Source organism: Mus musculus, chromosome X (genome assembly GCF_000001635.26).
Source record: "Mus musculus strain C57BL/6J chromosome X, GRCm38.p6 C57BL/6J".
Taxonomy (NCBI): Eukaryota; Metazoa; Chordata; class Mammalia; order Rodentia; family Muridae; genus Mus; species Mus musculus.
Genome location: NC_000086.7, coordinates 95,013,679 through 95,029,071, shown reverse-complemented (window position 1 = coordinate 95,029,071; position 15,393 = coordinate 95,013,679). Strand labels below are relative to the sequence as shown.

General features: G+C 40.7%; 1 protein-coding gene across 1 annotated transcript; it reads left to right on the top strand.

Annotated features, from left to right (window-relative positions):
* Nucleotides 1–2,389: 2,389 nt before the first annotated feature.
* Nucleotides 2,390–6,565, top strand: Spin4 (spindlin family, member 4). The gene has a single exon (NM_178753.4). It carries the CDS (start codon nt 2,878–2,880, stop codon nt 3,625–3,627), a length of 750 nt encoding a protein of 249 aa, NP_848868.1. The 5' UTR covers nt 2,390–2,877; the 3' UTR covers nt 3,628–6,565.
* Nucleotides 6,566–15,393: the final 8,828 nt, after the last annotated feature.

The following is a 15,393-nucleotide window of genomic DNA, read 5'->3' as shown; positions in this document are numbered from 1 at the left end:
AATGAGAGATTTTAGTGTACTCTGTCCTAAGTGGCATGCCTTTATCAAACACTCTCCTCAAGGCTCAGGGGTCTATGAGGAAGATGTGGAAGAAAGACTGTAGCAACCAGAGATGGTAGATGATTTCAAAGAGATTGTGTCTTTAAGGTACAACAGGACTGATAGATGTATAGACTCACAGAACTATGATAGCACAAACAAGACCTGCTCAGGTTCAGACCTTGCAAAGTCTCAGCATTTAGAAGGAGAGATGGACATTAAATCCCATCCCTAACCAAGGAGTTACTTGCAATTGGTATCTGCTGAGAAATGGAAAATCAGTTTTCTCCAATAGAGTGTCACTGGGTATATAAATCATACTTCAAGACAGGCCAACATAAAAGAGACTCCATGTTTTTGTGTATGCTTTTTTTGTCTTATTGTTTTTGTTTGTTTGTTTTGATTTGTTTTTTTTTAGAGAGAGCATAATGTTGGGTTGGGGAAATATGATCCAATTATTCTATATTTAAAAAAAATGAATGGAACCACAACTTCAACTTTTGGATTTCAGGGAGGAAAACAAAAATAAAGACGAGTTCAATTAATCAATTCATATATGAAAAGGAGAGTTGTATTAGTTACTTTTTCTGCCTTAGACTATTTAGGATAAATGAGGAGCCATTGAAGGAATATTAAGAACAAACAGTGTGGGTTAACTGAAGTTCTCTGGGGGAAAAGCCACACATACGTTGAACTTTGTACATGGTTGATTAACTGACTCAGTTATGAGTATAATGGAGGAGTTCAGCTGTCGCAGTTCCAGAGTCACATTATCTTAAACTATCTTCACCCTCACCCCACCCAAAATGGTCATGTATTGTTCAACTCTGTGAGTGACCTAACCATTCTTCCGGCTATTAGGTAAGTTCTTTTGGAATGTGTGCACAGATCCTCGGCTTTCACTGGCCCAAAGGCAGGGAATGCTGTCAGATAGTATCTGAAGCCTACTGCAGAAGTTTCTCCGGTTTGCTATAACACGCCTACCCAAGGCTTCCCCTGATGCCTTTTAAAAGTTTCCTGATTTATAGTTCTCTTTGTTTTGCTGCTATAAAAATTTCATGAGGCCAGTTGGGTAAGAGGCTTATCTTACAAAGGAACTTGTGGCATAAACCTGTGGACTTGGGTTCAATCCATTGAATTCAAGTAAATGTGGAAGGAAAGAAGTTACTACACAATGTTATCTTCTGATTTCCACTTTTCCACTTCTGCCCCCTTCCAACATAGACACTTCATGCACACACAGGTTAATAATAAACAGCAGCGACAACACCAACAAAATTCCATGAAACTGTTACCACATTGGAACATAGAACTTGGGGTAACCTAAAGTTGTGGACCTTGGTCTTGGTCACTTATATTTGATTCTAGAATAAACCATCTTTTATTTTGAGATGAGAGCTGTGTTCTTTATGTTCACATATGGAACCATTAAAAATTGTGTTTCCAGCCTGGCATGGTGGCGCATGGTTTTAATCCCAGTACTTGGGAGGCAGAGAAGGGGGGGGGGGCATATCTCTGAGTTCGAGGCCAGCCTGGTATGTAGAGTGAGTTCCAGGACAGTCAGGGCTACCCAGGGAAACCCTGTCTCAAAAAACTGAAAAACAAATCATGTTTCCAGCATATTTAATCATGACAGAAACTACTCGTGATATAAGTGACAAAGTAAGCAAAAAAGGTATAGAAATATAAAAGTTGCTCTCAAATGCATAAGGTTATAGAAAGATATATTAATAAGAAATCAGCTTAATAAACATTTTGATGTTTGCCTGGTTTGTATGGCTAAAGTTAGTTTTGTTTTGCTTTGCTTTTTATTTCACTCAGTTTTAGAAAAGCAAATACCAGCATATTTTCCTTCCACTTAGAAAAACATACTAAAAATCGTTAGGACGAATGATCAGGTAGAAAATATAAAGGAGAGTTTAAGTTAACATGGTGGACTGTGCACGACTTTTCCCCAATCCCGCTTCAAATTTCTTAAAAAAGAAAGAAATTGTAGATTTGTTTATACAATTTCTCCCACCCCACGTATTTTTTTTTCTTTCTTTTTCACTTTTCTTTTCTTTTTCTGCTTGTGAGGAATTCCTGGAAGATAGAAAGCAGATGGAGCCTCAGTGAAGTATGCAGTTGGGCAGCAGACAGCCTGCAGGGGAGGAGGGGTGTTGTACTGTCTGGTTCTGGTGGGAATGAACCGGCTGGGGGGCCACGGGAGTAAAGGAGAGAGCCTGTGTCAGTGTGGCTGCCCCAGGAGCGGAAGGCAGGACGGAAGCGGGAGGGGTGGAGGAAAGGAGAGGGCGGGCTCAGAGGAGGAGGATTCCCTAAGCAACAAAAATCCCGGTTTCGCAGATTGGCCAAGCTGACAAGCGCTGCCAAGACCAGGCCGCGCAAAGCGCAAACTGCTGGGAGACGTGCTACTGCCTGCACTTTCGTGGCCGCGAAACATCCCTGTTATCTCCGGTCCAGGTTAACAGTCCACTTCTTCTCTGTTGCCGTTCTGCGACCGCAGCAGCGTTGACAACAGCTAAGTGGCGGATTCTGGCTGGGACGTGGGCTTGGGAGTCCGGGAAGGCGCCAGGGGCGGACAGAACGAACCCGGGAGCCCGCCATCTCTCTGGAGCCATCACTATTGCAGTCACCCCTCCCTGAAGGAGGAAAAAAGCACTAGTGAGCGGCACTCTCTGTCTCAGTTCCCAGTCAGTTAGCTCTTTTCTGACAAAATCTGAAAAGAGGACTGATACAGTCTCTCGGATCGCGAAAAATATCTGCCGTTGGACACTGCTGACTGTTAGTCAGCTTGTTAAGCAAAGAGCAGCTTTACTTTGGCCACCGAAGCCTCGAGCCATGTCTCCTCCGACTGTGCCTCCTACTGGGGTGGATGGTGTGTCCGCGTACCTGATGAAGAAAAGGCACACTCACAAGAAGCAGCGCCGTAAGCCCACTTTCCTCACTCATAGGAACATCGTGGGCTGCCGCATTCAACACGGCTGGAAAGAAGGCAATGAGCCCGTGGAGCAATGGAAAGGTACTGTGCTCGAGCAGGTCTCCGTGAAGCCCACTCTGTATATCATCAAATATGATGGCAAAGACAGTGTGTACGGACTGGAACTGCACAGAGATAAGAGAGTTTTAGCGCTGGAGATTCTTCCTGAGAGAGTTCCTTCTCCTCGCATTGACTCTCGCCTGGCCGATTCCCTGGTTGGGAAGGCAGTGGGACATGTGTTCGAAGGTGAGCATGGCAAGAAAGATGAGTGGAAGGGTATGGTGTTGGCGCGAGCCCCCATCATGGATACTTGGTTTTACATCACCTACGAGAAAGATCCGGTCCTCTATATGTACACCCTGCTGGACGACTACAAAGATGGTGACCTGCGTATCATTCCAGATTCCAACTACTACTTCCCTGCAGCTGAACAGGAGCCTGGGGAGGTGCTCGACAGCCTTGTGGGCAAGCAGGTGGAACACGCCAAAGACGACGGGTCCAAGAGAACTGGGATCTTTATTCATCAGGTGGTAGCCAAGCCATCTGTCTACTTCATTAAGTTTGATGATGATATTCACATTTATGTCTATGGCTTGGTGAAAACCCCGTAAGTTTATAGACCTCTTTGCGAAACGTGTGGAACTATCAGAGGATAAATATTTTATGTTCTCAAAATTAAGTTTTTCTGAGGTCAATTTTGAGGTCAAAAGTTCTGGACAGTGGCTAAATCTTATTGTGCCTCCATATCTTATATTGACTGTTTTCCAGTTCTGACTCAAGTATATGTTGGTACTTTTGTTCTTTGTTTTATAATTGAAATTTTAAATTGGCTGCTAAGAAAAAAAGAGAAGTGTTTGGATTCACCGAAACAACTCAAAAGTAGATAAACTGTGCAACGTGGCTTCTGCTCCCTTCCCCCTCTTTCTAATTCTTCCCCTTAGTTTGAGAATTTGGCATTTTTCTTGGGATGTTTTCCCTGCTCTCAAGCAGAAACTTCAATGTAACTTTTGTAAAACTGACTTCCATATGATATGGTTTTTGATAAATGGCACAGTCAGTCTCTGTCCGTCACTCTCATACTTCCTCTCACCAGTGTTCACAGTCCATACAGATGTGCCAAAAAGTATCCATTCTGGTATTGGTGGGCATTTATTTCCTTTTTTACTCATAATGATGTTTTATTGTATTAAGGTGCTCTTATTTCTATAGAAGTGTTATGTAGGTGTATATTTAGTTTTAAGAACTATTGCAAGGTTGCCATCCACTGGTCTTTGATGTTTGCAACGCTGACAGGTAGAACGTTCCATGGGTTCCTGATTATTTGATGTTTACCTGACTCAATGAGACTTATTTTTTTCTACTTGGGATATTTCTCTTTTTTTGTTTTGCTAATTCCTATTCTTTGTTTCTTGTCTATATATACATATATATATTCAGTTGATATTTTCCATGTAAAGTTATAGGAATTTCTACAATGAAAGTACATTTAATCTTTTTTATTTCATGTGTTAATGAACTTTATATTGTTATTAATCTTTATTGTTCACTTTACAATTTTAAAAACTTAATTTTATAATTTTTAAATGTTTATGTCTTTTATAAATTTTTAGTTTCCTATCTTCTTCAGACAGGTGTCCCTAACCTAGGTCATACCAATATTCACTTGGTTTTTCTTTTATAATCTTTATTATATTTAAATTTTTATCTACCTGAAATTCATTTTTGCATATGCTAATACATAGGGACTCAACTCTAAATATTTTGCATTACATATTCTACTGTAGAAATTACTTTTTAAAAAATCACTCTTTTTCAAATTTCTGAGTGAAAGTTAATTTTAAACATAATACCAGACCATGAGTTTCAGAAACTGGAATAACAAATTCCCTTTCAATAGTTGTTTTTCTTTCTTATTATAATTTATCCTCAACATTCATCCTTTCAAGAGAAAAAAAAACAATGCATTTTATTGATATTTTGAAAGGGTCTGATACTTATCAGAATTGCATCAATTTTCTGTATTCTTATATACAAGAATAAAATTAATAGTGATATTCTTACCACACAAGAGATTTGGTAGATCATTGAAATATTTTTATCTTGTTTTCATAACATTTTTTCATATAGGTCATTCATATCAAATGGAATTTATTTTTGCAGTTATCAAATTTTGTAATAAGTTGAATATTTTTCCATCTTATAAGTAACTTTTTATTTTTATCAATAAAGCAAATCTACAGATTTTATATTTTTATCTTTTATCCAATGAGTTTATTTAATCCTATATGTTACATTGGATGTTAAATTAGAAACTTGGATTTTCTTGATATATACAATCATTTTGTATGTAAATACAGATAATTTTATTTCTTCTAATGCTTATACTTATTAGTATAACATTAGCTGGATTTTCCAGAGCAGTGTTATGTGATGATGATGGCAGACATGCCTTTTTCTATTTCTAATTTTTATGAGAATGACTTTATTGTTTCATGTGTGACTTTGTTGTTGATTGTTGGTAAGTAGTTATTCATGTTTAGAAATTCCTTCTGTTCTTGTTTTTATATAGTATTACTATTAGAAATGTCTCCTTGATTTTATCAATGTCTTTTCAATATCCATTATTAAACATATAGTTTTTTTAATTTGTTGATGCATGATTTATTAGAAAGCTAGGTACTTAGTATTACAACAAACCTTTATTTCTGGAATAAATCCTACTTGGTTATGGTAAAATAGCCATTTATTATTTTGTCGTATTTTATTTACCAATAATGCACTTATACTTGATTTGCATTCCAAAGTAAAATTACAGTTTTAGATTACTCTTTGTATTTTTAATTGAATTAACAGACAACAGGTTGTGTCTTTTTTTCATAAGCTGTCTCTATGAAGCTTTGTCATTAAAATTCTATTAGCTTAAAAAATGACTGAGTAAAATAGCACTAGAAGTTTTTTTTTTTTTAAGTTACCTGAGACTAAGCTATAAAACATTGAAATCCTGGGAATGAATTTTATTAGGTATCTTTAATGCATTCCCTGATATTTTCTCAGTGGCAATTGGCTTTTTCAGACTTTTTGTTACTACAGAATATATATTTTTCTGTCATTTACAGAATATATATTCTCTGTCAATTACACACGAAGTTGAAAGCTGCTTATATTATAAAATTTGCTGATTATTTTTATGTGCTGTATGTCATTATGTATTAGCCCAGTTCAGAAAATGTAATAAATTCATCAGCTATAATGGTAGTATAATTATCTTTGTATTCTTTTATTTACTAGAAAAATGAGGAAAAAATTAAAAAAAATGAAAGATGTGAAAACATTTGTTTACCTCCCCTCCAAATTAGCAGATATCTATACTTTGACATGTTTACTTTAAATGCAGATTTATATTGCAATTGGTCAGTATTAATGGCTAATAAATTCATTTGCAACTACCACACCACCTCTTCTGCAGAGGCGAACACTGTCATGAATTTGGTGCTCATGTTTTATATATTTACTAAAAATAAATTATGTACAAATAAAACTATAACCAATAATAGTAGTGACTTTTGTGTTTTCTAATAATGTTCACATGAATGGCCAACTTTATTTTTATTTTTATTTTTTATGTATTTTTATTGGTTATTTTATTTATTTACATTTCTAATGTAATCACCTTCCCGGTATCAGTTTCCCCTGCACAAACCCACTATCCCACCCTCCTCCCCCCACTTCTATGAGGGTCCTCCCACACACACCCACCCACTCTCACTTCACCACCCTCCTATTCCCCTACACAGGGGGCATCAAGCCTACACCAGGCCAAGGGCCTTCCCTCCCATTGATGCCAGATAAAGCCATCCTCTGCTGCATATGAGGCTGGAGCCATGAGTCCCTCCAAGTGTACTCTTTGGTTGGTGGTTTAGTCCCTGGGAGCTCTGCGGGGGTCTGGTTGGTTGATATTGTTGTTCTTCCTATGGGGTTTCAAACCCCTTCAGCTCCTTCAGTCCTTTTTCTAACTCCTCCATTGCAGACCCTGTGCTCAGTCCAATGGATGGCTGTGAGCATCCACATCTGTATTGGCCAGGCTCTAGCAGAGCCTCTCAGGAGACAGCCATACTAGTCTCCTGTCAGCAAATGCTTCTTGGCATCAGCAATAGTGTCTGGGATTGGTGTCTGCAGATGGGATAGATCCCCAGGTGGGACAGTCTCTGGATGGCCTTTTCTTCAGTCTCTGCTCCACATTTTGTCCCTGCATTTCCTTTAAACAGGAACAATTCTGGGTTAAAATTTTTGAGATGAGTGGATGGCCCCACCCCTCAACTGGGGGGCCATGCCTAAGCTCTGGATATGGTTTTGATAGGTTCTTCCTCCACTTTGTTGGGTATTTCAGCTAATGTCACCCTCGTTGGGTCCTGGGAGCCTCTTGCTTTCCTGGCATCTGGGAATTTCTGGTAGCTATCCCCAGTTCCCCATCCCCCACTGCTACACCTCTGCTCAATTTCTTCTTTCATACATTCTATCCCAACTGTGGTCTCCCCTCCCTCCACTCCTCCCAGTCCCTTACTCCACCTCCCCTCGACCCCAGATCAACTCTTCCTCCATTTCTCTTCAGAAAAGATCAGGCCAGCCGGGCGTGGTGGCGCACGCCTAGCACTCGGGAGGCAGAGGCAGGCAGATTTCTAAGTTCGAGGCCAGCCTGGTCTACAAAGTGAGTTCCAGGACAGCCAGAGCAATACAGAGAAACCCTGTCTCGAAAAAAAAAAAAGAAAGAAAGAAAGAAAGAAAGAAAGAAAGAAAGAAAGAAAGAAAGAAAGAAAGGAAAAGAAAAGATCAGGCCTCCCAGGGATATTACCCGAACATGGCATATCATGTTGCAGTAAGACTAGGACCCTCCCCTTATATTAAGACTGGTTAAGGCAACTAGGAGTAAAATGATCCCAAAAGCAGGCAAAAGAGTCAGTGACACTCCCCACTCTCATTGCTAAAAGTCCCGTAAGAACATTCAGTTACACAACCATAACATATAGAAGGCCTAGCTCAGACCCATGCAGTCTCTCTGTCACTTTAGTGTCTGTGAGCCCCTATGAGCCCTGCTTAGCTATTCTGTGGGGACAGGCCAATTTTAATCCAGGTGGAATTTATTCTGATTTTGTTGTAGGGACTCTTTTTAAATCCTAATTGGTGTCAACATTTAACACTGGAGTTAACCTGACCATAGTCCTAGGGACTGAATAAAGAAGACAGAAATCTCAGCCTTCTCAGATTTCTAGGCCAGACATAGACTTTACACATTTCTTGTAAGATATTAGGATATTTTATATTGTAACAGCTAGAAAGAGGGTACCCTAATTCTGATGGTCTTTTTCAAATTTGGGAGTTTGCTATTTTGGGAAAGTAGCAGTGGTCAAAACAAAAATCTTCCTGATTTAGACAAAAAGGTCTATCTAAGCCCTAAGTCATGAACCATGAATTGAATAGTTATATTAGATCATAGACTAAATTGTTATATTAGATTATAGACATTAGATCATAGACTAAATGAAAAGTCTGTTTCTGGCCTAGTGGGCTTTGAAGATAGATTATTAAGCTGTGTTAACAAATGCTGTTCTCATAAAGCATATATCATGAGACAGATAGCTATGAACTGTTCTTTTATGTTCCAAACCTTAGGATTTAGATCAAGCTATATCCATAGCTGGATTTGAGTCTAGCTACAACTCTGGTTAAGCAGTTGAGAATACAATATGACTTATTCTGAAACATATAGAACAAATAAATCAGTGTAGAATACTGTGTTACCCTATAAACTTTCCTAGCTTTTGAACTAGAACCATTTCAATTTTTCCATAGTAAAATTGATCACACCTGATTGCTTGAGTCAGAAGAAGGTTCACTCTATTGGGAAATGAATACATCTGTTCAAATTTCTATTTTGTTTGAGATCTTCCCGTCTGGAGGAAACTCATTTTCTCCTACACATATAGATTCAGAGCCTGCATGTTTACAATGTGCTACTGCAGTTCTTTCATTCTGCGCAGCAGAGAGAGGCTTTTAACTGTTCTAACACTGGAGAGTAAATGGGCAGAAACAAAGTCTTTGATTCCCCAGGACATAAACTTACATCACAGTACGTGAAGGCAGATTCTTTTTTCTCCTAGCATATTTTCTGCAGTGAGTATTCTACTGTATTGCTGTCATGTGTGTCATACATATATGAAGATAGCTAGGAAGGAAAAGCAAAACCACAGGAGTTAAACAGAGACATGGCTGGGTCCGGGTGTATGCTAGTCTATATAGAGAGAGAAAAATCAAAGAATAGGTGCCATTTAAACAAACACTTAAAGTGAGGAAACAAATTGTGTTGCTGATACATTCAGATGGAATATGTACAGTTAAAGGTTTCTTGTTACAGCCAAATATGACCAGACTAAATGTGAGAAGAAACTTGGGGGTGGTAATACAGACACAAAAGCCCAAATAAAACCTGTAAATTCCCAGATTATCAGACCTCAGCTCCTTTATTGACCATTATTAGCAGCTGTTCCCATTAACATTTCCCTTCATGACTTCCATGGAACCCTACCCACAAGGAAAGCACAGGACATTGCCTTGTAGGGCCCTCCTCAAAACCCCACCTTACATGTGCCTGTGATAGCACCATCACCAAATCCATATGTGTTAACCCTCCTGCACTCCTCTGGTGCAAAGGCACTACAGGTGCCTGTATTAACCCCCCTTTTCAAGGTTCCTGCACCCCCGTGATAATTGTCCCCCAAGTTTATCTCTATGAACCTGAGGGACTCGCCTTGTAGATGGGAGAAAGCCGAAATAAGAGAGAGATATTCATCCCTCTTCTCATTGGACTAGGCCTTGCTGTCTCACTGGGTGCGACAGGAACTGCTAGAGCAGCCCTTGTCCAAACACATCTGGCCAGCGACTTCCAAGACAACCTTGACCAGGCAATGGCTTCCACTATAGACAGCCTTGAGTCTCTTCAATGCCAGATAACCTCCTTAGCAGGAGTTGCTCTTCAAAACCAGAGAGCCCTGGACTTACTGACTGCTGAACGGGGGGGGGGGGGGGGAGCACTTGCGTTTTGCTGGGGGAGAAATGTTGCTTTTACGTCAATGAATCTGGGCTGGTAGAACTAGATATACAAATGCTCAAAGAACCCCGGGGAAACCTCCAGGCACGCTATACTCCCAACACCCCCTACCCCTTGGTACTCTAACCCCTTGGTAGCCTGGGTTCTTCCTCTCCTTGGCCCCATACTAGCCATTGGAGCCTTGCTTCTCTTGGCACCCTGTCTCACTCTGTTACTAAAGCAGCAGAAGAGTAGCATTGCAAAAATCACTATCAATAAGGTCATGGTTCAGTATCAAACTGTTCCCAACATAGGAGACAGTTATTCTGATGACACCTCTCCCTTATAAAAAGGAAAAGAGGTAATTGTGGGGTGGTGAGTTGTTCACAGCCTGATCCCTGGTCTAGCCAAGGTCTGGAACCCCGGAGACCCTGTAGGTGGTGATTCCACCTGCATGGGACAGCAGGAGTTCAGCCATGCCTCCTGGGCACCTGGCTCCTGTCACAGAGCTATAGCCTCCCACAGCCCCCCTGCAGAGAGGTATGCTGCATCAATCACATAGTAGCCGCACCAAGCCCTCCCACATGCAAATAAGGTTTCCCCAAACTCTCAGTCCAAGCCAATGAGAAGTACCTGCTGCCTGCTGTCAAACCCTGAATCATCCCCAAAACTGTATATAAGTCCTATCCAGGGAATAAAGGGGGTGTGAGAACTACTCCGTAGTCCGAGCCTTTTATCCTAAGAGCTGTAACACTTGGGGACAGTGCTGCCTGAGGCTCTGCAGCACTCCTCACTGGCTAGTTGGCTTCATTGGCCCAGACTCAGTGCAGGGCGGCAGGGAATTGTGGCACCACAGAGACAGAGGTGGAGCTGCACGGGATGCAGGGAAGCGACTTCCCCTCCCTGCCTGCATTTGTTTCACTTCGCCAGAACCCTCGCACCAGGCCTGGCCAGAGATCTCCGTGGAAAACCTCTGGTACCCAAGCTCACAGAAAAGGGTGTTGGTTCCCCTGGAACTGAGTTACTAAAGGTTATAAGATATCATGTGGATGCTGAAAATCAAACCCCATCCTTTGGAAGAACAGCCAATGCTCTTAACTGCTGAGCCACCTCTCAGCTTGCTTTCTTTCTTTCTTTCTTTCTTTCTTTCTTTCTTTCTTTCTTTCTTTCTTTCTTTCTTTCTTTCTTACCTATTGCAGGCAATTCTCTCTCTGAGAATTCACTTACCTTGTTTCTGTTTCTTCTACATAGATGGTATCCTTTATAAAGTCATTTATAGCCATTATGGTCTGGTCAATTCCTTTATCCCTGCACCTTTGGTGCATCATTCTCGGCATATCTGGTAGCATGGATGGAGACTTGTCCTTAGCAACAGCAGGTTGTCCCAGAGGAAATCCACACATAATGTGAGAATTCCTTTTTCCCTTGCCTACCTTGGCCTGTCTTCACTCTGATACTATCTATGGTGGCTAGCCAATTGTCCACAGACAACTGAAAGTGTCTGGTTGATGTGACTGTCTACCAGTCTACCAGTGTGGGACTCCTCAGTGTATAAACTTCTACCCACTTTTACCCATTGTGAAGAGCCTACTTTCTGTTTCTAACTGATGGATTCTGGCCAAGACTGTGCCTTCATACAAGCTGGGGTCAAAAGAAAAATCAGGTCTGCTTGCTATAGTCTCCCAGGGCAATGGCCTATTATTCTTCCTTATAGTGTAGTTGGTGGCACCAGCTTGTCTGAGGTGAATGTACATATATACTGTGAGAACTTCATCTTTCCTTCCCTACTCTCTCTTATTCCTACCCTGGAAAAACTGCTCTTCAGAGAGGGAAGGTCCACAGCATGTGAAGGGCAGTATTTCTATATGCTCTCTCCCTGCTCATAACTACGGTTTTTGTTTTGATGCTGAGTCCTTCTTCCCTCTTAAACTAGTTTTCATTTGTAAAGTTACCCTTTGCAGTGGATCTGACCTGAATAACCGAATAGGTTTATCTTCACAGTGAAATCTGGTTCTACAGTTAAAGGTGGAGAAGTTCTTCTCTCTCTCTCTCTCTCTCTCTCTCTCTCTCTCTCTCTCTCTCCAGGAAGGCCATGATTAAGGCACTCCTAACAACATAGGAGGTCTGTTGCCCTAAGAAACACATTTTGTATAATAGGTCTCATGTTCTCTATCCCTCTGGCTGTCTACTGGGAGGCATTATCAGAAATTCATCAAAGTTTGTACCACAGATTCTCAAAAATAATAGTAATATAGATTTTCCTTGGCAAAAAAATATTTGGCCGTTGTACCCACTCCAACCAAGAATGCTGGCTGCATCATAGCTATACCCTGTGATTAGATCTCAGACAATAATTTAAAAACATACTCAGAGATTCCTTACATCTAAATTTTCATAGCCTTGCCACAGAACTCTCAGCCGTGAAAAGTATGTCCCATGTGCCTTGATGGATTAGCTCATCTCCTCTAACCTCATTCCCCAACGGCCATTCCTTTGTGTGCACACAAGCTATTGCTCACGTATGGATTCCTCGCCAGCAGCCACCCTTTTGCTTAACAACTTGACTCCATCTCCTTCTCTTTGACCTCCTCTCCCACTGCTCTTCTTTTTGGCCTGTAAAACGTTTTCAAATTGTTTCTATCCGTTCCTCAGATACACTTTTTCCCTTACACATTTACTCTGGACTGTCATATGGGGGAATTTAGGACACTACTAGACACTAATCCCCTTTCCCTATGAAAACACCAACTTCTTTCCTAATGAGGATGATAGCACCATATGCATATGTGGCTCCTTCTCCTGTCCCAAATACAGGTCAAATGAAAGTCACTTAGCCAGAACTCATTAACCTTCATTACAGAATTAGGCAAGGTGGCCTTTGACCTAATCTGGCCAGACATCTAAATCATCGTAATAATGATGATTACCTGCTAATTGTATAAAAAGTCCCGTATCTGGTCTTTATTCTATATCTAATATGGCTCAATCATCATGCCTGAGGCAGAGTTCTACTGGTTCTATCAAACCACTGGCATAAGAATCAATGAGGGGGAAAAAAAAAAGAATCAATGAGGGAATGACTAATCAAATTCAGTTATTACCTGCACTGTGGAAATGAATGAGAGATAACATTGAGTGTTCCTCAAAACTCTGCTCTCTTTCAATGTAGGCTAGTTTAAACCACAGAACCTTAGAGTACAGAGGAACAAGCCTTTGCCATGTTATTTATAAGCCAAACATCCCCAGATAGTACACCAAAGACTTCAAAAACTAGACAAGGCATCTCAGACTCCTTTCTCTACTTTATTAAACACAACTTTCTTCTCCCTCTCTCTCTTTTTCCCTCTCTCCCCCCTCTCCCTTTCTCCCTCTCTCTCCCTCTCTTTATATTTGAGAAATATCTTCTCTCTATATCTTTGAGAAATATTTCTTGCCATTTTTAATTTTTTGATGAATCCAGAAGGACTTTTTAAATAATCTGAATACAGTTTCCCTTCCCTCCCTCTACTCCTCTCAGTTCTTCCCTCCCTCCTCATCTCCAGATCCACTCCCTTCCTGTCTCTCATTAGAAAAGAACAGGCTTCTAAGAAATAACAACAAAATAAAACAAAATAAAATATAACAAGATAAAACAAAACCCATCTTAATTGAAGTTGGACAAGCCAAGACAACAGAAAAATGAAAGAGAAGTCATAAGAATCAGCGACCCACTCATTTACATATCCAGGAATGCCATAAAAATACTAACTGAAAGCTATAATATATACACAGAGGACCTGGTATAGACCTGTGAGGGCCCTGTGCTTGCTACTTCAGTCTTTGTGAGTTCATATAAGCTTTACTCAGTTGTTTTAGGAGACCTTGTTCTCCTGGTGTCCTGCATCCCCTCTGTCTTCCCCACTCCTGCCTCCTCTTCTTCAGGGTTCCCTGAGCAATAAGAGATTGATGGAGACTGAGTAAGGTACCAACTTATGAGTATAGCTGAACATCATTAGGAGTCATTTTATTGTTTCATTGTTGTTCAGGTAGTTACTGGTTTGGTCTTTTTTTTTTTTTTAATCTGCTTATTTTCTCTGCCATACACACCTGGCATCCATTTTTCTCCACTGCTATGGATGCTACCATGTCCATTCCCAGGGAATAAGGAGATCAGGGTACAGTGAACACAGACAAGCTTAGCAGGTAACCTGATCAGGACTGAAAAAATCCCAACTTCCTACAAGCCTCCTGAGTGTGCAGAAATCCTCTGATGATCTCTCATTCACAATGTACTGATCACTAGTCACATTTCAAACAGTATTGTGTGGTTTAATTGACCAAGCTCTGAGCCAGCTGGCTTTATTTATATCAACTTGACACAAACCTGAAGTCATTTGGCTTCGAGGAGGGAGCCTCAATTGAGAAAATCTTCCCACCAGAATGGCCTGTGGCAAGACTGTAGAGCATTTTCTTAATTAGTGATCAATCAGGGAAGGCCCAAACCATCATGAGTGAGGCCATCCAGGGTTGGTGGTCCTGAGTTTCATAAGAAAGCAGGCTAAGCAAGCCATGATGAATAAGCTAATAAGCAGCACCCCTCCATAGCCTCTGCATCAGCTCCTGCCTCCAGGTTCCTGTCCTGTTTCAGTTCCTGTCCTGACTTCCTTTGATGAACTGTGATGTAGAAGTGTAAGCCAAATAAACCCTTTCCTCCCCAACTTGCTTTTGGTCACGGTGTTTTATCACAGCAATAGAAACAAACAATTAGACGAGGTTGTTAAAGCTCAATGTCATGCTGAACAGATAGAATACATTTAGTAGATTTTCTGGTTGGAAGACAATGTCAGCACATAATACTCTCTCTTGGATGGATTTTAGACCATTACTTTGAAATCAGAAAAGATGTATTAAAATCTGAGCTTGTTGATAATTCTGTTTTCTAGGAAGGTACAAGGTATCAGTCAACATCTCTTGAATTACCCTGTGGGAGAATCCAAACCAGTTCCTCTGAACCTGGAGGCCACCTATATTGTCCCACAACTACCCTGGGACTCAGCTTCTACTAGATCGTTTTTTAAAAATCATTTTATTCATTTACATTTCAAATGATACTCCCTTCCTGGTTACCCCTCACAACCCCCATTATATTCCCCCTCTCCCTTTCCCCTTTGCTTCTATGAGGGTGTTCCCCCACTCCTCCCTCACTACTCTAGCATTCCCCTACACTGGGGCATCAAGCCTCCACAGGACCAAGGGCCTCCCCTCTCATTGATGTCAGATAAGTTAATCCTCTCCTACATATGTATCTGGAGTCATA